The sequence below is a fragment of the Oncorhynchus tshawytscha genome, linkage group LG10 (genome assembly GCF_018296145.1).
Source record: "Oncorhynchus tshawytscha isolate Ot180627B linkage group LG10, Otsh_v2.0, whole genome shotgun sequence".
Classification (NCBI taxonomy): domain Eukaryota; kingdom Metazoa; phylum Chordata; class Actinopteri; order Salmoniformes; family Salmonidae; genus Oncorhynchus; species Oncorhynchus tshawytscha.
This window is the reverse complement of record NC_056438.1, coordinates 40,986,541-41,009,680: the sequence shown is the minus strand read 5'-3', so window position 1 is coordinate 41,009,680 and position 23,140 is coordinate 40,986,541. Positions and strand designations below refer to the sequence as shown.

The following is a 23,140-nucleotide window of genomic DNA, read 5'->3' as shown; positions in this document are numbered from 1 at the left end:
TGGTAAATGTAGTCTCTTATGGTCAATCTTCCAATGATATGCCTACAAATACGTCACAATGCTGCAGACACCTTGGGGAAACGACAGAAAGTGTAGGCTCATTCCTGGCACATTCACAGCCATATAAGGAGACATTGGAACACAGCGCCTTCAAAATCTGGGACATTTCCTATTTGAAATTTCATCTTGGTTTCGCCTGTAGCATCAGTTCTGTGGCACTCACAGATAATATCTTTGCAGTTTTGGAAACGTCAGAGTGTTTTCTTTCCAAAGCTGTCAATTATATGCATAGTCGAGCATCTTTTCGTGACAAAATATCTTGTTTAAAACGGGAATGGTTTTTTATCCAAAAATTAAAAGAGCGCCCCCTATATCGAAGAAGTTAAGGGAACATTTTGACATTCTCCATATGGTTAGTGAGAAAGTCCATATTGCAAATGTACAGTCCCTTAACAGACGTCCGAAAACATTTGTAAAATTCGCGGACGGCGTCGGGCCGTGCGGCAGGGCCGGATCTACCGGGAAGTCATCAAACGAACTCTCTCGGACATTCGGTTTCCGTTTTATAAAATAATCCAATTTTGGTCATTTTTCCGTTGTCCCGATAAATCCCACAAGAGGGCGAATGGAATCATATTGCAAATGTACAAAACCTCGTACAAAACGACTCACGACGTGGCCTTATCTCCAAAACGGAAAAGACTTTGAAGACGAAACTTGGTGAGCGTAGGTTTGGCATAATGGGCAGTTGGCCCCGAACAAGATGGCGTCTAGGCCTTAACGGTTTTTGAGTTATGGCCATTTTTCTGGGATTAAAGGTCCAAAATGAAAATAGAGCAATTATTTTTACGCTTCACGTCAAAGTCAAGGCACCTCCGGTGTCAATAAAAAAAAACAGCCATTTATCTATCGTCATTTAAGAGAAATCGTACAATGTCAAATTGGTGATGTTCAAAAATAGTTTTTTTTTTTTTTAACAGTTACAGATCCAGTTGCATCGTGTTCATAGGAATCTTTTTTTTGTGCTTCGGAACCCTGAGATTTCTGTGATTTTTCTGAAATAACACACACTCACTAAACCTCTGTAAATAAGTCCGTTCTTAACAAATGCACGTGCATTTGCAATATGATTCAATAGTGAAAAAAACATCACCAAATGGACATGATGAAATCAACGCAACGAGCGATGGAAAGGAGCAACTATCACTGCCCGGCCATCCTGTGTTCATCAGGCCAGTCAATTTTGCATTTCTGCAGGATTTTTGAGCATGTCAAATTTCTTATGGCATTTGGCCCCCAAAAAAGTGACTTTTGACTTCCTATGAAATCATATTGCAAATGGACAAAACATATTCCTTATGCACAAGTTTTAAAAAATTAATTTAAAAAAATGATAATAAAAGTTGACAAAAGTATATTCATACAGTTCTTACACATGATTAATTGACAAAAAATTGAAAGAATTTCGAAAAACGGTCCAGAAAGCACTTGAAAAACAGTTCACATTTTCGACTTTTGATTTCCTATGAAATCATATTGCAAATGGACAAGACATATATGCCTTATGCACAAGTTTTAAAAAAGAATGATAATAAAAGTGGACAAAAGTATATTCATACAGTTCATGTGTAATTGACAAAAAAATCGAAAGAATTTCAAAAAACGGTCCAGAAATCACTTTTTTAAGGGGTTGCTAAGGTTTTTGAAAAAAATTCACTTTTTCAAAATTTTGCTATTGGATGTTGACTTGTGTTGCATTTGCAATATGAAAAACCACGGTGGAGCACGCTCGCCACCTGTTGGATTTTTAAAGTGTTTACACCTGGCATTTGCAATCAACTTTGAACAAAACGCCTCCGAATTGAGTGGTATTGGACACCGTGTATATGGTTTGTCCAGTGCCAATGACTTCCCATTCATTTTTCTCCATTTCAGGGGGGTGTTCCCTTACTGTATCACAATTCCAGTGGGTCAGAAGTTTACATACACTAAGTTGACCATGCCTTTAAACAGCTTGGAAAATTCTGGAAAAGTATGTCATGGCTTTAGAAGCTTCTTATAGGCTAATTGACATCATTTGAGTCAATTGGAAGTGTACCTGTGGATGTATTTCAAGGCCTACCTCCAAACTCAGTGCCTCTTTGCTTGACATCATGGGAAAATCAAAAGAAATCAGCCAAGACCTCAGGAAAAAAGATTGTAGGACTCCACAAGTCGGGTTCATCCCTGGGAGCAATTTCCAAATGCCTGAAGGTACTATGTTCATCTGTACAAACAATAGTACACGGGTATAAACACCATGGGACCACGCAGCCGTCATACTGCTCAGGAAGGAGACGCGTTCTGTCTCCTAGAGATGAACGTACTTTGGTGGTAAAAGTGCAAATCAATCCCAGAACAACAGCAAAGGACCTTGTGAAGATGCTGGAGGAAATAGGTGCAAAAGTATATATGTCCACAGTAAAACGAGTCCTATATCGACATAACCTGAAAGGCCGCTCAGCAAGGAAGAAGCCACTGCTCCAAAACCACCATAAAAAAAAGCCAGGCTACGGTTTGCAGCTGCATATGGGGACAAAGATCGTACTTTTTGGAGAAATATCCTCTGGTCTGATGAAACAAAAATTGAACTGTTTGGCCATAATGACCATCGTTATGTTTGGAGAAAAAGGGGGAGGCTTGCAAACCGAAGAACTCCATCCCAACCGTGAAGCACGGGGGTGGCAGCATCATGTTGTGGGGGTGCTTTGCTTGCAGGAGGGAGTGGTGCACTTCACCGAATAGATGGCATCATGAGGGGGGAAAATTGTGGATATATTGAAGCAACATCTCAAGACATCAGGAAGTTAAAGCTGGGTTGTAAAATGGGTCTTCCAAATGGACAATGACCCCAAGCATACTTCCAAAATTGTGTCAAAATGGCTTAAGGACAACGAAGTCAAGGTATTGGAGTGGCCATCACAAAGCCCCTGACCTCAATCCCATAGAAAATTTGTAGGCAGAACTGAAAAAGTGTGTGAGCAAGGAGGCCTACATCCTGACTCAGTTACACCAGCTCTGTCAGGAGGAATGGGCCAAAATTCACCCAATTTATTGTGGGACTACCTGAAACGTTTGACTCAAGTTAAACATTTTAAAGGCATCTGACCTACTGGGAATGTGATGAAAGAAATAAAAGCTGAAATAAATCATTCTTTCTACTATTTATCTGATATTTCACATTCTTAAAATAAAGTGGTGATCCTAACTGACCTAAAACAGGGAATATATTCTTGGATTAAATGTCAGGAATTATGAAAAACTGAGTTTAAATGTATTTGGCTAAGGTGTATGTAAATTTCCGACTTCAACTGTAATAGCCTTTTCATATTTTCCATATAAACAGCAGCTTGACTTACTTTTGATATTACCCTTGTAAAGTTTATAAACCTTTGATGTGGTGTGGCTATTATTTGGCTGTAGCTGCAGGCCTATGAGTGCGCACCGGCGCTCCCTCGGGCTCCGATAGTTGAACTAAAAATGTATGAATTAGCCTCCTCCTGTACGGCTATGTGACCACTGACTCGATTCAGTCTTATGTAGCAAAACTTGAAATTGTGTTTTTTACATTGGATAAAAGTAGAGACTCAGAGGCCTCTAGAGTGGCGCAGCGGTCTAAGGTTCTTTCCCAGGCTATTATATTGAGGCCCATGAGGCAGCGCACAAATGGCCCAGCGTCGCCCAGTTTAGGGGAGGGTTTGCAAGGGGAGTGTCGCGAGGTGTATGATGTTTCCTCCTACGCATTGGTGCGGCTGGCTTCCAGGTTAAGCGAGCTGTGTCAAGAAGCAGTGTGGCTTGGCGGTGTCGTGACTTAACTTTCATTCATCTGAAGAGTGTTATTTACCTAATCAACTAACTATGTTTAAAGGTTACCCGATTTAAATTAATCATGTAACAATTAACTCATTAGGATCTGGGGCACCACGAGAGCGGTTCTTTAAAGTTACGAACTCCCAAATTAAACTCTAAAGGTCTTAACCTATTACATCCATAAGCAGTCAACTTATTAATCATAACCTCGTGTCATTCTGAACAGTTGTAACCTTGCATCTGCAAAAACCAGAGCCTTATTTATCATTCATTACTACTCAAATTGGTTTAGTTATTTATTTACAAGCTAACTAAATGGTAACACAGTATATATATACACACTTAATACATTAAAAACAGGTCCCTAGCAGATTTAAAACAATATGCCTGCTTGTTGCAAAAGACATGGAGAGAGGGGGACAGAGACTCTTAACATTGGTACATTAAGAAACTACTCTCACTTATACTTTGCACACAAACCGCCGCCCGCTTGGAGTAAGAAATAATTCATATTTTTACGTGGAAATGCCTGTGTTTGCCTCTCTGAACCAGGCCACCTTGGAAAGGGTGTTGGGCCTTTTCGCAGCAAGCTTGTAAGGCTCAGATTGTCCGAAATGGTTCCAACCCATCTTCTGCTGTTCTTCTCCTCTGCAATCGTCCAGTATCCGGTGACTTCTCATGTGGTCCTGAACAGAGTTACAGACTTTATTCTACATTCATTCGCCCTGGAAGAAGCTTATTTGAAGAAAGGCTAGCCATCCATGTCGATGGTTTCCAGTGGGGTGATGAGAGTAGCGGAATAGTGTAGTAGAATGGTCCCACTTCGCTTTTTTAGGTACTTTATTAGGACAGCTAATCAACCGTACCAGTGATTGTCCGGGAGGTGACTTTATCGTCTCAACCTCGTGTTGAGATTGAGTTCAAACCACTTTAAATGTGAGCTGCAGCTCTACGTTTCTCTGGTCTGATATGTTCATTCTTAACCCATCATTTTATGCAGTTAATTCAAAAGGGGCGGTTCTGTCAGACTGGCAGGCTCTCTGACCTCACTCAAGGGGGTGGTGACTACTTAATGTGCACAATTATAGAAACAATTTCCTATTATAGATTCTAAAATCCCATCCCTCAACAAAAACACATAATTTTTCATATACTGTGGTTCTTCCTTTAAAAGTTACGAGCTCTATGCCTACGACCCTTAGTGGTAGATGGTGGTTTTCTGTCATTGCACCACACTATCACACGGGTGAGTTAGAACTATCGGTAGTCTAAACTGTGGCACAAATTGACTATCTTTTCGTAAATTAATGGAGGCGTTTTCAGTCTGAGAGTCTCTCTTCTCTGGCACTAGAGTCCTGAATCAGGCAACAACACCAAAAAAACTGTCGGTGGCCCTGGAGTTAAGAGAGAACTTGGGTAAATATAATGGGGGAATTTCAGTTGACATGTGGACTGAAGATATTCAAAAAAAATAGGCACGTTGGCTTTTGGTTCCTCTCCCTCTAAAAACAGAAATAACTTATTCTAAATAACAAACTGCCTTTATTTACAAATTATTAAGAATGTCTGACCCCATGTTCAAGAATGCCCTTTTTCCCTTTATTCAGATTACAACCGCTCACTTTGGGTTATTTGAAAACAAAATGATCTCAAAAATATCGTTATTTTTTAAACAAGCCATAGAAAGTTGGTTGCAGTTTGAGTTTAATCCACCAGAAAAGAGAACAAATAATACAACAACTAGGGTTGAAATCGGAAGTTTACATACACCTTAGCCAAATACATTTAAACTCAGTTTTTCCACCATTCCTGACATTTAATCCTAGTAAAACTTCCCTGTTTTAGGTCAGTTAGAATCACCACTTCATTTTAAGAATGTGAAATGTCAGAATAATAGTAGAGAGAATGATATATTTCATATTTTCTTTCTTTGATCACATTCCCAGTGGGTCAGAGGTTTACATACACTCAATTAGTATTTGGTAGCATTGCCTTTAAATTGTTTAACTTGAGTCAAACGTTTCAGGTAGCCTTCCATACGCTTCCCACAATTCCCCATTCCTCCTGACAGAGATGGTGTAACTGAGTCAGGTTTGTAGGCCTCCTTACTCGCAAACGCTTTTTCAGTTCTGCCCACACATTTTCTATAGGATTGAGGTCAGGGCTTTGTGATGGCCACTCCAATACCTTGACTTTGTTGTCCTTAAGCCATTTTGCCACAACTATGGAAGTTTTCTTGAGGTCATTGTCCATTTGCAAGACCCATTTGCAACCAAGCTTCAACTTCCTGACTGAAATCTTGAGATGTTGCTTCAATATATCCACTTAATTTTCCCTCCTCATGATGCCATCTAGTTTGTGAGGTGCACCACTCCCTCCTGCAGCAAAGCACAACATGATACTGCCGCCCCCCTGCTTCACAACATGATACTGCCACCCCCATCTTTGTCCCCATGTGCAGTTGCAAACTGTAGTCTGGCTTTTTTATGGCGGTTTTGGTGCAATTGCTTCTTCCTTGCTGAGCGGCCTTTCAGGTCGATGTAGGACTCATTTTACTGTGGAAATAGATACTTTTGTACCTGTATCCTCCAGGTCTTTTGCTGCTGTTCTGCGATTGATTTGCACTTTTTGCACCAAAGTATGTTCATCTCTAGGAGACAGAACGAGTCTCCTTCCTGAGCGGTATGACAGCTGCGTGGTCCCATGGTGTTTATACTTGCGTACTATTGTTTGTACAGATGAATGTGGTACATTCTCAGGCGTTTGGAAATTGCTCCCAAGGATGAACCAGACTTGTGGAGGTCTACAATTGTTGAAGTCTTGGCTGATTTCTTTTGATTTTCCCATGATGTCAAGCAAAGAGGCACTGCGTTTGAAGGTAGGCCTTGAAATACATCCACAGGTACACCTCCAATTGACTCAAATGATGTCAATTAGCCTATCAGAAGCTTCTAAAGCCATGGTATACTTTTCTGGAATTTTCTAAGCTGTTTAAAGGCACAGTCAACTTAGTGTATGTAAACTTCTGACCCACTGGAATTGTGATACAGTGAAATAATCTGTCTGTAAACAATTGTTGGAAGAATGAATTGTGTCATGCACAAAGTAAATGTCCTAACCGACTTACCAAGACTATAGTTTGTTAACAGAAATGTGTTGAGTGGTTGAAAAACCAGACAAAATGAAAAGGGCATATTGTCTCACCCCATGTTCAAGAATGGCCTTTTACCTTTATTCAGATTACAACCACTCACTTTCTGTTATTTGAAAACAAAATCGTCTCCAAAATATTGCTGATCTTTCGGTAGTCTAAACTGTGGCACAACTACACTTAAATAACGTGCCATAGAATTCTGAGGCAGCCCGCATGCTGTGCTGCAGTACGACGCAACTTTTAAAGGAAGAACCCCTGTAGCATGCATAACGCAGAGGATGGAAACTTCTTACATGTAGAGTGTATACTTTTCAAGTTACAGTATTTCCTTTTTAACATTTTGAATGACATCACAAAATAACAACCAAACCGACATTAGTGTTATTTTAGGTCGCCTCTGATCATTCCCCACGTTCTAAGTTAGAAATATTGTTCCAGTATTCCCCCCACAAGCGGTTGGTGTCCGAGGCACAAACGAAAAGGTTGGACCCTTTGTACAAGTTGTCAGCACCCGTGTTGTTAATAGATTGGCTGTAACTTTTAAACCAAATCTCCTGGTGTTTGTGCTTCAAAACGCTCAGTGGCTGTCGTGGCCTGCCATTCACCACAGCGTCCACGTGTGGCAACCATTCCAGTACCTGCAAACTGAGATGAGGATATCTTTTGCCGATATCGCACAGTGTTTCACCAGCTGGAGTCACTGGGTCATTGGCGGACCTGACACCGTTCATTGTAATGGATTTCAATCCCCCTCAAAGCGCAAAATGTATCATTGGAAGCAGAGTCCACTCTGAACGTTGATGCTTTGTTTCCTTAGACGACCGCAGTGCTTGAGGAAGTGTTTGAAGGACAAGAGAAGTTCATCCCGGCTTCAGGATCACGAGGGAAGTTGCTCACTCACGAAGACTGCTGGCTCGAAATGAAAAGAATAGTATATCAGGTTTGCTGATTGAATTTGAGAAGATAGCATAATATCTGCTTGAGTCAAACTCTGTACCAAGAGGTATCGAAATGCATTTTTCCCAAGGGGTCCTGTCTTCAGATACTCTTTGTGGATGACTGTGTTGCAGCCAGAGTTAGGAGAAGGCAATGTGGTCAGTGGAGACGGCATGGTTACTTGTGATCACAATTGGTTGTTTTTCCAATCCATCAGTGCAACCAAATTATCCATCAAGTCTGCGCCGAGTAGCAGGGGTTCATTTTCGAGGCTGGTAACATACACATGGTGAACAAGCGATACATTTGGAAGTGTAGTTTCAGCATGAGTCTCAAATCGAGTTTCGAGTGAAACTCGAATCGAGGTAATCGAGTGAAACCTCAAAGTTTAGTGTCGCATCTTTCCATTTTTATCTTAAAGGGCTGGGTTCACAGCCCTTTTTGAGATCATGAAATAATGTTTGAGAGATGAGCGATATTGTCGAGCCCGAATAAATTAGCGCATCATGGGTTAAGCAGTACTCCAAGACTGTTTCCAGGTAGCGACTTTCAGAGATGTGTCTTGTGGTCATATTCCCCACAAAGTGGAGTGATTGTTCGCAACGGTGTGATGTGTTATTTGTATTCATGGTGAAAACAGATTGACTTATCGGAGTTTAAAAAATCCAAGCCTAGTGATGGTGACGGATCTTTTTCCTCTTTCTCAAAATGTTTGCGTTTCTGTACTTAGCAGAACTTTTAGGGAACATTTGTCTTCAGTTTGATCGTCATTGAACCCTTTGTTACCTGTTACTTTGTGTGGGTTGGGTGTAGGAACGTAGCGATCAGGTTGATTGTAGTGGTAGTCATTTCGCTTGCGACATTGTTTATAGTTGTTGGTATTGTGATTTCGTGGTAGATACCGTTGTTGTGCATCATCTCTCAACTTTCCTATCCCTGATAACGCACCCTCTAACTGAAGTGAGTGCTCCTGTTGAATATTGAAAACTGAGATGTCAGGGCTCTTTGTGCGGCTCAATTTTGATGCCTCAAAAGCTGTGCTTGCAAGCTCTCTGAGGTCTGAGATTGGCAAACCAACGTGGGCTGTAGGGCCCAAGTAGTTAATTAAGTTGGGATACATGTTCGACAGAAAATTAGTTTGAATGGTAATTCCATTCCTGTTTCAGTGAGAAGGCCAAAGTAAGCCTATGCTTGTGGTAGTTCATTCCGAGCTTGTTTGACAGTCTTAACCAGCGAGCTGTCCTGGTTGCGAATTGAAAAACCACTGAATTCTATTTTCAAAACTGTGGCAAGTTTTGCGTAGTCATTTTGCACGTGTTTCTGTTTTAGACGGATTAACCTTGTTACGTGTCTATTCGACGTTCGCTTCAACAGGTGAAGCCTGTCAGTATCTGTAGCATTCGGGTAGCCATCCAAGGCGTACTCTATGTCTGCTAATAATGTGTGTGTCTTTTGACTTCCCTGGAACGGGGTCAAAGGTGCGGAAGTTGGGCCTTCCTCTGACACCGCCTAGTATATCCAGTGCCTTGCAAAAGTATTCAACCCCTTGGCATTTTTCCTATTCTGTTGCATTACAACCTGTAATTTAAATAGATTTGGGGGGGGATTTCATGTAATGGACATGCACAAAATTGTCCAAATTGGTGAAGTGAAATAAAAAAAAATACTTGTTTCAAAAAATTCAACAACAAAAAAACAGACAAGTGGTGCATGCATATGTATTCACCCCCTTTGCTATGAAGCCCCTAAATAAGATCTGGTGCAACCAATTACCTTCAGAAGTCACATAATTAGTTAAATAAAGTCCACCTGTGTGCTATCTCAGTGTCACATGATCTCAGTATACAGTGGGGCAGAAAAGTATTTAGTCAGTCACCACCCCCATGCTTCACAGTAGGTATGGTGTTATTTGGATGCAACTCAGCATTCTTTGTCCTCCAAACACGACGAGTTGAGTTTTTACCAAAAAGTTATATTTTGGTTTCATATGACATTCTCCCAATCTTCTTCTGGATCATCCAAATGCTCTCTAGCAAACTTCAGACGGGCCTGGACATGTACTGGCTTAAGCAGGGGGACACGTCTGGCACTGCAGGATTTGAGTCCGTTGCGGAGTAGTGTGTTACTGATGGTAGGCTTTGTTACTTTGGTCCCAGCTCTCAGCAGGTCATTCACTAGAACCCCGTGTGGTTCTGGGATTTTTGCTCACCGTTCTTGTGATAATTTTGACCCCACAGGGTGATATCTTGCGTGGAGCCCCAGATTGAGGGAGATTATCAGTGGTCTTGTATGTCTTCCAGTTCCTAATAATTGCTCCCACAGTTGATTTTTTCAAACCAAGCTGCTTACCTATTGCAGATTCAGTCTTCCCAGTCTTGGTGTCCTTTGACAGTTCTTTGGTCTTGGCCATAGTGGAGTTTGGAGTGTGACTGTTTGAGGTTGTGGACAGGTGTCTTTTATACTGATAACAAGTTCAAACAGGTGCCATTTAATACAGATAACGAGTGGAGGACATTTGTGGAGAATTTGCAAATAAATTCATAAAAAATCCTACAATGTGATTTCTGGATTTTTTTTCTCATTTTGTCTGTCATAGTTGAAGTGTACCTATGATGAAACTTACAGGCCTCATCTTTTTAAGTGGGAGAACTTACACAATTGGTGGCTGACTAAATACTTTTTTGCCCCACTGTATATACACCTGTTCTGAAAAGCCCCAGAGTCTGCAACACCCCTAAGCAAGGGGCACCATGAAGACCAAGGAGCCCTCTAAACAGGTCAGGGACAAAGTTGTGGAGAAGTACAGATCAGGGTTGGGTTATAAAACAATATCCGAAACTGAACATCCCACGGAGCACCATTATTTAAACATGGAACGAATATGGCACCACAAAAACCCTGTCAAGAGAGGGCCACCCACCAAAACTCATGGACCAGGCAAGGAGGGCATTAATCAAAGAGGCAACAAAGACCCAGCCAAGCTCCACAGTGGGGATTGGAGTATCTGTCCATAGGGCCATTTTAAGCTGTACACTCCAAAGAGCTGGGCATTACGGAAGAGTAGCACGCGCTCCAGCAGGTGTATCTCACTGAGCATCCCTAAAGCCAACACCTCATTTGGCCGCCTTTCGTTCCAGTTCTCTGCTGCCTGTGACTGGAACGAATTGCAAAAATCGCTGAAGTTGGAGACTTTTATCTCCCTCACCAACTTCAAACATCTGCTATCTGAGCAGCTAACAGATCGCTGCAGCTGTACATAGTCTATCGGTAAATAGCCCACCCATTTTTACCTACCTCATCCCTATACTGTTTTTATTTATTTACTTTTCTGCTCTTTTGCACACCAATATCTCTACCTGTACATGACCATCTGATCATTTATCACTCCAGTGTTAATCTGCAAAATTGTAATTATTCGCCTACCTCCTCATGCCTTTTGCACACAATGTATATAGACTCTCCTTTTTTTCTCTACTGTGTTATTGACTTGTTAATTGTTTACTCCATGTGTAACTCTGTGTTGTCTGTTCACACTGCTATGCTTTATCTTGGCCAGGTCGCAGTTGCAAATGAGAACTTGTTCTCAACTAGCCTACCTGGTTAAATAAAGGTGAAATAAAAAAAAGTGGCCAGAAAAAAAGCCATTGCTTAAAGAAAAAAATAAGCAAAAACATTTGGTGTTTGCCTAAAGGCATGTGGGAGACTCCCCAAACATATGGAAGAAGGTACTCTGGGCTGATGAGACTAAAATGTAGCTTTTTGGCCATCAAGGAAAACGCTATGTCTGGCGCAAATCCAATACCTCTCATCACCCCGAGAACCACATCCCCACAGTGAAGCATGGTGGTAGCAGCATCATGCTGTGGGTATGTTTTTCATCGGCAGGGACTGGGAAACTGGTCAGAATTGAAGGAATTATGGATGGTGCTAAATACAGGGAAATTATTGAGGGAAACCTGTTTGTCTTCAAGAGATTTGAGACTGGGATAGAGGTTCACCTTCCAGCAGGACAATGACCCTAAGCATACTGCTGAAGCAACACTCAAGTGGTTTAAGGGGAAACATTTAAATGTCTTGGAATGGCCTAGTCGAAGCCCAGACCTCAATCCAATAGAGAATCTATTTGGATTACTTATAGATTGCTGTACTCCAGCGGAACCCATCCAACTTGAAGGAGCTGGAGCAGTTTTGCTTTGAAGAATGGGCAAAAATCCCAGTGGCTAGATGTGCCAAGCTTTTTCTGTTATGGCTGCGATCCCTGTACAGGGACCAACATCAGGGGAAATTTCAGAGTGACAACTAAAAATACAACTTCGTAACATTAAACATTCTTGAAAATGCAAGTGTCTTACACCCTTCAAAAGATTAGAATCTTGGTAATCAAACTACATTTCCAATTTAAAATAGCTATTACAGAGAACAAATCCCATGCTTTTGTTTGAGAAGAGCAATCAACAACAGAAACATTTTCCGCCATGACAGTTTTTACACATTCACATCTGAAGGTAAAATTATGATATCTTGCTCTTATTTCTATTCCTGAGTGTCCCATTGATCAAATGAAGTGTCGTTTTCTTTGATAAAATCCATTTTTATAGCCTAAATCGAAACATTTTGTAAACCGTTTGTGCCGTGAATTCCATCTCTATCAATTTCTTACGGAGCATTTGACGTGATTCCCCCCTGTAAACAATCGTTTATCTAGTTATGGTGGGTTTCAGTGCATTCCTCTGGATGTTTGCAACACAGCCAAACGTCATTGGTTTTTTTCGGTATTGACCGAAGTGAGCTGATTTGAAGACAACCTTACGCACCAATAATATTAGCGAAGATTCATTGATTGACTATATTTCTGCCCAATGACCACTGATCTTCTTGAAATCTAGCTGGGTAGATAGCCAATGAGCTGAGGTAAACACCAGTATGTAATGGTTTGGGGTTGGACCACAATTCCTTGTTTGTAATCGCACGCGCAGGGAACTCCATTCTCGCCTTGACGATCAGATGAGTTGCTGTATAAGGCTTTTTACGCGCAGCTGTATTTCGGAAAGTTGTAGTTTCAACGATTTCATTGAAGATATCATGGCGAATAAATCATGTAAAGCAAAGTCAAACTCTAAAGTGAAAATGTGAAAGTGAGACAGATTTTCTGTTTGAGGAATCTTGGGAGTGTTATGATTCAAACGAACTGAGGAGCTGTTTCTTGCAAGGACAGGACATACTTCTGGACGGGTAAGTGCTAATGCTGTTTTATGAAATGTAAAAATATATATATATATAAAAATGAAATGTGTAGTTTGTTTGTGTGTGCGTGTGTGTTGGTTTGTTTGGGTGTGTGTGTGTGTATATATATACACACACACACAACAATGGCCGGAGTTGAATGGAACACCTTAGTGACTGTTCCCTCTGCTCTATACAATACATATCTGTTTATTTTATGTGATGATAAAAGGCTCATACAATACATTTTTTAAATGTTTTCTTTCACAGTGATAGCGACTCCGACTGGGAGCCCCCGGTGCCAAGCTGCCCGCTCTACCTGTGCCCCCAGTGGTGTTCCTATGCCACAGTTCATTACTGCAGGCATGACTGTGCCTCAGGGCCAAAAGGACACAGCATGGAGGCGTCGTTATGTTCTGTGTCGCATGAAATGCACCACTTGTTCAGTTTTCCTCTGCTTTACATCAGAAAGAGACTGCTATGGGACATGGCACAGGCAGCAAAATATTATGACGAGGACTTCCAAGGGGTGTATTGTTTTTTTTAAAATATATTTATTTTCTAATTTAAAAAAAAACATTTTTGTGTGTGTGTTTTAGAATTGCTTTTTGATATGTTGTATATAGTTATTTGCACTGCTGTATATAGTTATAGGTCATTTCACCAATTCGGCCACTTGGGTACATTTGGGCAACTTGTGTGGGACACCTGCTACCATCTCTTATGACCTTATGAAGCAAAGAGCTTCTGGATATCAGAACAGCGATTACTTACGTTGAACTGGATGACATTTTTTTCTTTAATGAGTCCGAGGTGAAGGATATATGCTTCTCCGAGGCCAGGCCCAAATCCCCGTCATTCGCGTTAAGAAAAGATGGAAATACAGGGGGCGGAGATCTGGGTGCCTTGTGAGAATTAGTCGGCCTATTCCATCCGTTCCATTGGCCAATGTGCAATCACTGGTGAATAAACTGGATGATCTCCGTTTGAGAATATCCTACCAACGGGACATTAAAAACGGTAATATCTTATGTTTCACCGAGTCGTGGCTGAACGACGACACGGATAATATACAGTTGGCTGGGTTTTCGTGCATCGGCAGGACAGAACAGCTGCGTCTGGTAAGTAGAGGGGTGGGAGTGTGTGTCTATTTGTCAATAACAGCTGGTGCGCGATATCTATTATTAAGGATGTCTCAAAGTATTGCTCACTTGAGGTAGAGTACCTCATGATAAGCTGTAGACCACACTATCTACCAAGAGTTTTCAACTATATTTTTCATAGCCGTCTATTTACCACCAAAAAACAATGCTGGCACTAAGACCGCACTCAATGAACTGTATAAGCAAACAAGAAAATGCTCATCCAGAAGCGGCGCTCCTAGTGTCCGGGGACTTTATTAATAATGGAAAACTTAAATCCATTTAACCTAATTTCGACCAGCATGTCACATGTGCAACCAGAGGAATGAATACTATAGACCACCTAATTTGGAAGCTTATAAGAAATCTCGCTATGCCCTCCGACAATCCATCAAACAGATAAAGTGCCAATATAAGACTAAGATTGAATCCTACTACACCGGATCTGATGCTCGTCGGATGTGGCAGGGCTTGCAAATTATTACTGACTACTAAGGGGGAAACCTAGCCGCAAGCTGGCCAGTGAGCTAAATGGCTTTTATGCTCGCTTCAAGGCAAGCAACACTAAAGCATGTATAAGAGCACCAGCTGTTACGGACGACAGTGTGATCAGGCTTTCCATAGCCGATGTGAGAAATACCATTAAACAGGACAACATACACAAGGCCACGGGGCCAGACGGATTACCTGGACGTGTACTCAGAGCATACGTGGACCAACTGGCAAGTGTCCTCACTGACATTTTCAACCTCTTCTTGTCTGTAATACCTATATGGTTCAAGCAGACCACCATAGTCCCTGTGCCCAAGAAAGTGAAGGTAACCTTCCTAAATTACTATCGTCCCATGGCACTCACATCGGTAGCCACAAAGTGCTTTGAAAGGATGGTTATGACTCACATCAACACAATCATCCCTGAAACCCTAGACCCACTCCAATTGGCATCACCAATAAATGATCATGGTCCAAACACACCAAGACAGTCGTGAAGAAGGCACGACAACACCTTTTCCCCCTCATGAGATTGAAAAGATTTGCCATGGGTCCCCAGATCCACAAAATGTTATATAGCTGCACCATTGAAAGCATCTTGACCGGTTGCATCACCGCCTGGTATGGCAACTGCTTGGCATCCGACCGTAAGGCGCTACAGAGGGTAGTGTGTACGGCCCAGTACATCACTGGGGCCAAGCTTCCAGCCAATCCAGACCTACAGTGGCTTGCGAAAATATTCAACCCCCGTGGCATTTTTCCTATTTTGTTGCCTTACAACCTGGAATTCAAATAGATTTTGGGGGGGTTTGTGTCATTTGATTTACACAACATGCCTACCACTTTGAAGATGCAAAATATTTTTTATTGTAAAACAAACAAGAAATAAGACAAAAAACTTGAGCGTGCATAACTATTCACCCACCCAAGGTCAATACTTTGTAGAGCCACCTTTTGCAGCTGAAAATCTCTTGGGGTATGTCTCTTTAAACGAAACACGGCTTGTAACAAAAATAAATAGGCTTTAACGAAACAAGGCTTGTAACAAGCAAAAAAATATTTTAAAAATAGCAGTAAACAGTAGCCTACCAAGAAAGTCATTGGTCACTATCTTCCTCCTCCTGTGCACTGAAACCACTGAAGTCATCTCCTTCGGTGTCGGAGTTGAATAGCCTCAGAATTGCTTCATCCGATGTTGGATCGCTGCCCTCTTCACCACGCAGCAGTCCAGCAAACCCGTTGATGATAGTGTATTTTTTGACAATGCTCCACGCTGTCAGCAGCTCTTTTCCTTTTCCAACAGCCAGATCAATCGCCTTCACCTTGAAAGCTGCATCATATGCATTTCTCCGTGTCTTTGCCATGATGAGGGTGACAAAATGACTACCGTAATCAGAATGATGGGAAGTTTGAGCACGCTTGATTTACGTCACATTATGTGACGGTGCTCAGTTTTTTGGCGGCATGAATCTTGTGAAAGCGGGAAAAATCCATAAATTAGCCGCGTCATTGTATAAACCGCGAGGTTCAAAGCGTGGGGAAAAAGTAGCGGCTTGTAGTCTGGGAATTACGGTACATTATGTACAAAATAAGTTAAAAACAATGCGGGGGGGAAAAACACTCAAAATGGCATAGTTGTTTAGGAGCCCGTAAAATGGCAGCCATACCCTCTGGCATCAAACTGGGGCTGATTAATGAATTGTCAATACATTTAATTGATTCTCTGCTAAGTTCAATACTGTTTTTAATATTGTTGAATTCCGTTTTAATGTCTGGATTCTGTGATTCTGTCCACTTTCTCCACACTGCAGATTTTATAAGGCCCTATATGGGTAGGCTATAGGAGTAGTAGGATAAAGAAATGCATGTCGTGTCTGGAACATGCTGCCGGCATATCTCCATCTCTTTCTCTGTCTCGCTAAGGCACACAAAATTACTTCTTTACCTATTTTATGTTTAAGGAAGTGTGTAGGTCGCATTCTTTATCGTAGAGCTGTGAAAGCTATGTATTAAAACGATTAAAACATTCCCTAACCAGAAACCGTGGATTGATGGCAGCATTCGCATGAAACTGAAAGCGCGAACCACTGCTTTTAATCAGGGCAAGGTGACTGGTAACATGACTGAATACAAACAGTGCAGCTATTCCCTCCGCAAGGCTATCAAACAAGCTAAGCGTCAGTACAGAGACAAAGTAGAATCTCAATTCAACGGCTCAGACACAAGAGGCATGTGGCAGGGTCTACAGTCAATCACGGACTACAAGAAGAAATCCAGCCCAGTCACGGACCAGGATGTCTTGCTCCCAGGCAGACTAAATAACTTTTTTGCCCGCTTTGAGGACAATACAGTGCCACTGACACAGCCTGCAACGAAAACATGCGGACTCTCCTTCACTGCAGCTGAGGTGAGTGAGACATTTAATCGTGTTAACCCTCGCAAGGCTGCAGGCCCAGGCAGCATCCCCAGCCGCGCCCTCAAAGCATGCGCAGACCAGCTGGTCGGTGTGTTTACGGACATATTCAATCAATCCCTATACCAGTCTGCTGTTCCCACATGCTTCAAGAGGGCCACCATTGTTCCTGTTCCCAAGAAAGCTAAGGTAACTGAGCTAAACGACTACCGCCCCGAAAGCACTCACTTCCGTCATCATGAAGTGCTTTGAGAGACTAGTCAAGGACCATATCACCTCCACCCTACCTGACACCCTAGACCCACTCCAATTTGCTTACCGCCCAAATAGGTCCACAGACGATGCAATCTCAACCACACTGCACACTGCCCTAACCCATCTGGACAAGAGGAATACCTATGTGAGAATGCTGTTCATCGACTACAGCTCGGCATTCAACACCATAGTACCCTCCAAGCTCGTCATCAAGCTCGAGACCCTGGGTCTCGACCCCGCCCTGTGCAACTGGTTACTGGACTTCCTGACGGGCCGCCCCCAGGTGGTGAGGGTAGGCAACAACATCTCCACCCCGCTGATCCTCAACACTGGGGCCCCACAAGGGTGCGTTCTGAGCCCTCTCCTGTACTCCCTGTTCACCCACGACTGCCACGTACACCTCCAACTCAATCATCAAGTTTGCGGACGACACAACAGTGGTAGGCTTGATTACCAACAACGACGAGACGGCCTACAGGGAGGAGGTGAAGGCCCTCGGAGTGTGGTGTCAGGAAAATAACCTCACACTCAACGTCAACAAAACTAAGGAGATGATTGTGGACTTCAGGAAACAGCAGAGGGAACACCCCCCGATCCACATCGATGGAACAGTAGTGGAGAGGGTAGCAAGTTTTAAGTTCCTCGGCATACACATCACAGACAAACTGAATTGGTCCACTCACACAGACAGCATCGTGAAGAAGGCGCAGCAGCGCCTCTTCAACCTCAGGAGGCTGAAGAAATTTGGCTTGTCACCAAAAGCACTCACAAACTTCTACAGATGCACATTCGAGAGCATCCTGGCGGGCTGTATCACCGCCTGGTACGGCAACTGCTCCGCCCACAACCGTAAGGCTCTCCAGAGGGTAGTGAGGTCTGCACAACGCATCACTGGGGGCAAACTACCTGCCCTCCAGGACACCTACACCACCCGATGTTACAGGAAGGCCATAAAGATCATCAAGGACATCAACCACCCGAGCCACTGCCTGTTCACCCCGCTATCATCCAGAAGGCGAGGTCAGTACAGGTGCATCAAAGCTGGGACCGAGAGACTGAAAAACAGCTTCTATCTCAAGGCCATCAGACTGTTAAACAGCCACCACTAACATTGAGTGGCTGCTGCCAACACACTGACACTGACTCAACTCCAGCCACTTTAATAATGGGAATTGATGGGAAACAATGTAAATATATCACTAGCCACTTTAAACAATGCTACCTTATATAATGTTACTTACCCTACATTATTCATCTCATATGCATACGTATATACTGTACTCTATATCATCGACTGCATCCTATGTAATAAATCAAATCAAATTTTATTTGTCACATACACATGGTTAGCAGATGTTAATGCGAGTGTAGCGAAATGCTTGTGCTTCTAGTTCCGACAATGCAGTAATAACGAGCAAGTAATCTAACTAACAATTCCAAAAAAAACTACTGTCATACACAGTGTAAGGGGAGCCATGTATCACTAGCCACTTTAACTATGCCACTTTGTTTACATACTCATCTCATATGTATATCCTGTACTCGATACCATCTACTGTATCTTGCCTATGCTGCTCTGTACCATCACTCATTCATATATCCTTATGTACATATTCTTTATCCCCTTACACTGTGTATAAGACAGTAGTTTTGGAATTGTTAGTTAGATTACTTGTTGTTTTTTTATTACTGCATTGTCGGAACTAGAAGCACAAGCATTTCGCTACACTCGCATTAACATCTGCTAACCATGTGTATGTGACAAATAAAATTTGATTTGATTTGATTTAGATCTGCCTGCCCGAGACAAATTCAGCGATTGCTTTGGCATGTCTGTGACGTGACGCAGTCGAGCAGGATAAATATTTTCCGAAGGACTGCCCTTTTGACGTAACGTTGCAGTGAAGTGATATAAATCGTTGTAACACTTAGGAGAAAAAACAATCAGTGTTTTGTGTGATGATGTAGGCTAATCTTTATAGTTGCTGCCATATCGTAGGTTCCTGAAAAAATAACACTACTTGACTGCCTGTTTGCCCCTGCGCAGCATAGCCTATGATTGCTGTCTTGCTGCGTTCCACCTATGGGTAGCCGAACATTCTAGGCAGTCGAGCATGTATCCGGACCAGAGAAAATATTCTGACAATGGGCGAGTTCGTTTTGCATTGCCCGGTTCTATAGTTATGCCATATATGCTGATATCGTGGCGAGAGTAAATAGCTGCATGTAACTCCGTAGCTAAGAAGAACATGAAATCGCTGCACTGCCTGTGTCACACACAGTTTGTACGAACATGTCAATAATGTATTTTGTGTAAAACATGTCAATAGATGCATGATTTTTAAAGGAACAGGTTGACTGTCTTTTAGCTAACAATTCTTAGTGCAAATTCAGACCATTAAAAAATATCTAGCTAGCTAAAAGACCGGTTCCTTTAACTTGCAGTTCATTTGACATGTTTTACACAAAATACATTATTGACATGTTCGTACAAACTTTGTCAGTATTGCAAACAAGCATGACACAAACAGGCAGTCTAGCGATTCAAGTTTTGAAGATTTTTTTTAACCTAATCTTCATGACTAATGTTCAAACTTAGATGTCAAACAGTATCAAGGTTCTGGTCTAAGTCTTCTAAAAATGTTAGGCCATGCCTACTCCCCTCCTGAAAAAGAACATGAAATCGCGCTTATGCTTACTGAGGCATCAAATGCCTTAGTTCGAACTCTTTTGTGTAAAACATGAGGTTTGTAGGAAATCGTGCTTATGCTTAATAGGCTAATGAGAGAATGCAATAGTTTTGTGTAAAACATGAAGTTTGTATTCAACACCAGTGACCAGACAAAGATGACCAAGGAGGGGGGGAACGGCAGCGTAGCACTCAGCACAGCAAGTACGTAAGGCGGAGTGGGCACTCGGCTAGGTAAAAAAAATGATCCTGCACATGCACAGAATGCCTGAGCAAAAATTAGGATACAGAACTCTGTATCCGTAGCCACTCTTTTTTTTTTATCCCTAAGCTTCTCTTCCTTTATATACATTTTCTGTATATTAATATCATACAGTGGACATTTAAGCCTATGCACCCTGATGCATTTAGCGCTCAGATCTCTTACAGATGTACCGGGATGGACAATTAATATTTTAGGAAAGTTTAAACAATAGGCTGTAACATTTTGAATATGCTAGACATCGAAACACAAGGAACAGTTTTAATTTATTAATAACTTTTTTTTTACTGGCCTTTCTGTAACGTGTGTGACTATTCTCGGGTCCATTTGGAAAAACATAAAAAATTATGTATATGGGGTCGGATGGGAAAGCCATAGATCCATTTCCAACTTTTGGACCCGTAAAGACCTCTAGTGTGTATGCGTGTAATTTTGAATGTGCTCATGTCTGATCTGCTATTTTAATCTTCTGAACACATTGTGTTTGAACATACATTTTGGTCAGACTCATAACACAGGAATGTTGTAGCCATATCCTGGACCATTGGACCCATCTACCAGTTTTTATAGCTTGCATTATTCCTAGACATTACATTTCACTGCGACGCTGCTGGTGTTCTCCACTTTTTCGGAAGAGTTTGAAAAAAGCATGTCTTGGCCGAGGTCATGAATTCCCTCTATTAGTGCACCACGTTTAACCAGGGCCCTTAGGGCAAGTAGTGCACTATGTAGGGAATAGGATGTAATTTGTGGTGCAACCATTGTTTTGCCGAATTAAAGAGCTCACTTACTGCTCAGCTCTTGTGTAACAACTTTAGCCATATGTTCATTCAACATGCCCTCCAACCAAAGATAATTGAATAAAGTCAATGATCCTCTGATCAAACTCTCGCCCATACCATTGCTCCAAACCTCTCATCCTAGGACCAAGGAAAATCATTCTAGGATCAAGAGCTATAGACGGGTTGGTTGTTCAGCAACAAAACCGAGGCTTGCGCAAACTAAGGGCCAAAACAGACTGTGCTGGCTTAGATTGTTGACAACATTTAAGCTATATATCTATGTCTATTGAAAACATAAATACATTTTTACAATAAGTGCTTGTCTCTCAAATACATCGTTACAGTTGTTTTATAGCTAGCTAGGGAATTTTAGCCATATTAGCATTGACACAAAATCCATTAAACACCTCAGAACAAGGCATGGTATCAATAACAAGCTGAAACGAGCCACTAATGATTTCTAACATGGCAGTTTCCTGTCATTCTTGCTTGCAACCTGACCATCCAGAATCAGAACAGCACAATGAATTTTGCCCCATGGAAGAGTGCACATCTTTTTTGACGTTGTCAGCTAACACATGTATACCAAGCTCGTGGTTTCAAATAGTAATTTCAATACAGCGTGAAAGTGACATATTCCTATGTCGTACTTTCATTTTCATGTCCCTGATCTATTGAATGGGCTTGACGATTGTATTAGGAAATTCTTGAAAACACGGTCATATAAGATATATAACAAATTATAGTCGTGTTTGTGGATAAATTTACTTGATGCCTTTCATTAAGTTTTTGCGCTGGAGACCATTCAAAAAGCCTACAAATGTTTGTTTTTTAATGACACGGCTACTTGCTACGTCACTTGCATAGCATAAAACAAACAACATAGATATATACAGAAAAGTATCAAAGTGGAATTATTTTCTGTATTCTTGTGTGATGGAAAGCATGGTTCTTCTGTGGTTACTCGTTGTTCTCAGGTGGTCAAGAGGAGTACGTGCTGTCGTACGAGCCAGTCAATCAACAGGAAGGTGAGCTTCTTTTTCTCCATCACAGTCAAATTCCTTTGGTGCCTTGTTAACATTTAAATTACATTTGATTTCAATGTGTATAGCTTCAGGAGGCGTTGGTGTGAAACACAATTTCAGTTAGAAGTGTGATGTTTTTCCAAATTGCTGGACTGTGTTTGGATTTTTCAAACACAATCTTAGTGGTTGGCTTTTTGTTCTCCCATCAGTGAACTACACCCGTCCAGTGATTGTTCTCGGTCCCATGAAGGATCGGGTAAATGACGACCTGATATCGGAGTTCCCCGACAAATTTGGGTCCTGTGTACCCCGTGAGTTACTTGTCTTACGTGTTTGCCCTGGTAAAAGACAGTGCTTTTACAGGTTATTTAGTTCCTCAAACACAAGTTGTGGCTGAGAAAACATGCACCATTCATTACAATGGTAATTTTCTTTTTATGCATTGTTCATGGTGAAAATAGGAAATGTTTCTACTTGCAGGCCAACCATTTGGTCACGCAGTCTGATTAAAGCAGTCAACACAGTCTGAGTTGATCTCTTCTCACTAATTCTCACAAAATATACATCCCAAATGGCACTCTTTTATACTCTATATATGTTCAAAAGCAGTTCAATATAGAGTGCAATTTGGGACTTTTGCACTCTTCCCCACACATTTAAAAGCATTGGATTAATGTAAAGATGGGAAAGAGGGAGTTTCCGCCATACGTCTAACACTGGTCCTTTCCTTTCCCCCCAGACACAACCAGACCTAAGCGGGACTATGAGGTTGACACCAGGGACTACCACTTTGTGGTGTCCAGGGAGCAGATGGAGAAGGACATCCAGGACCACAAGTTTATCGAGGCGGGCCAGTACAACAACCACCTGTACGGGACCAGCGTACAGTCGGTGCGTGAGGTGGCAGAGAAGGTATGT

The 23,140-nt window shown here is 41.8% G+C and overlaps 1 protein-coding gene across 25 annotated transcripts in view; it reads left to right on the top strand.

The window, feature by feature from the left end:
• The window catches only part of dlg1b (discs large MAGUK scaffold protein 1b), a 266,351-nt gene that overhangs the window by 237,631 nt on the left and 5,580 nt on the right, over nucleotides 1-23,140 (top strand). For all 25 annotated transcript variants that reach the window (XM_024435208.2, XM_042328550.1, XM_024435214.1 and 22 more), the window contains 3 exons: nucleotides 22,175-22,225; nucleotides 22,432-22,533; nucleotides 22,962-23,134. In XM_024435208.2, coding sequence (XP_024290976.1) covers nucleotides 22,175-22,225; nucleotides 22,432-22,533; nucleotides 22,962-23,134 — 326 coding nt within the window. The remainder of the gene's footprint in view (nucleotides 1-22,174; nucleotides 22,226-22,431; nucleotides 22,534-22,961; nucleotides 23,135-23,140) is intronic.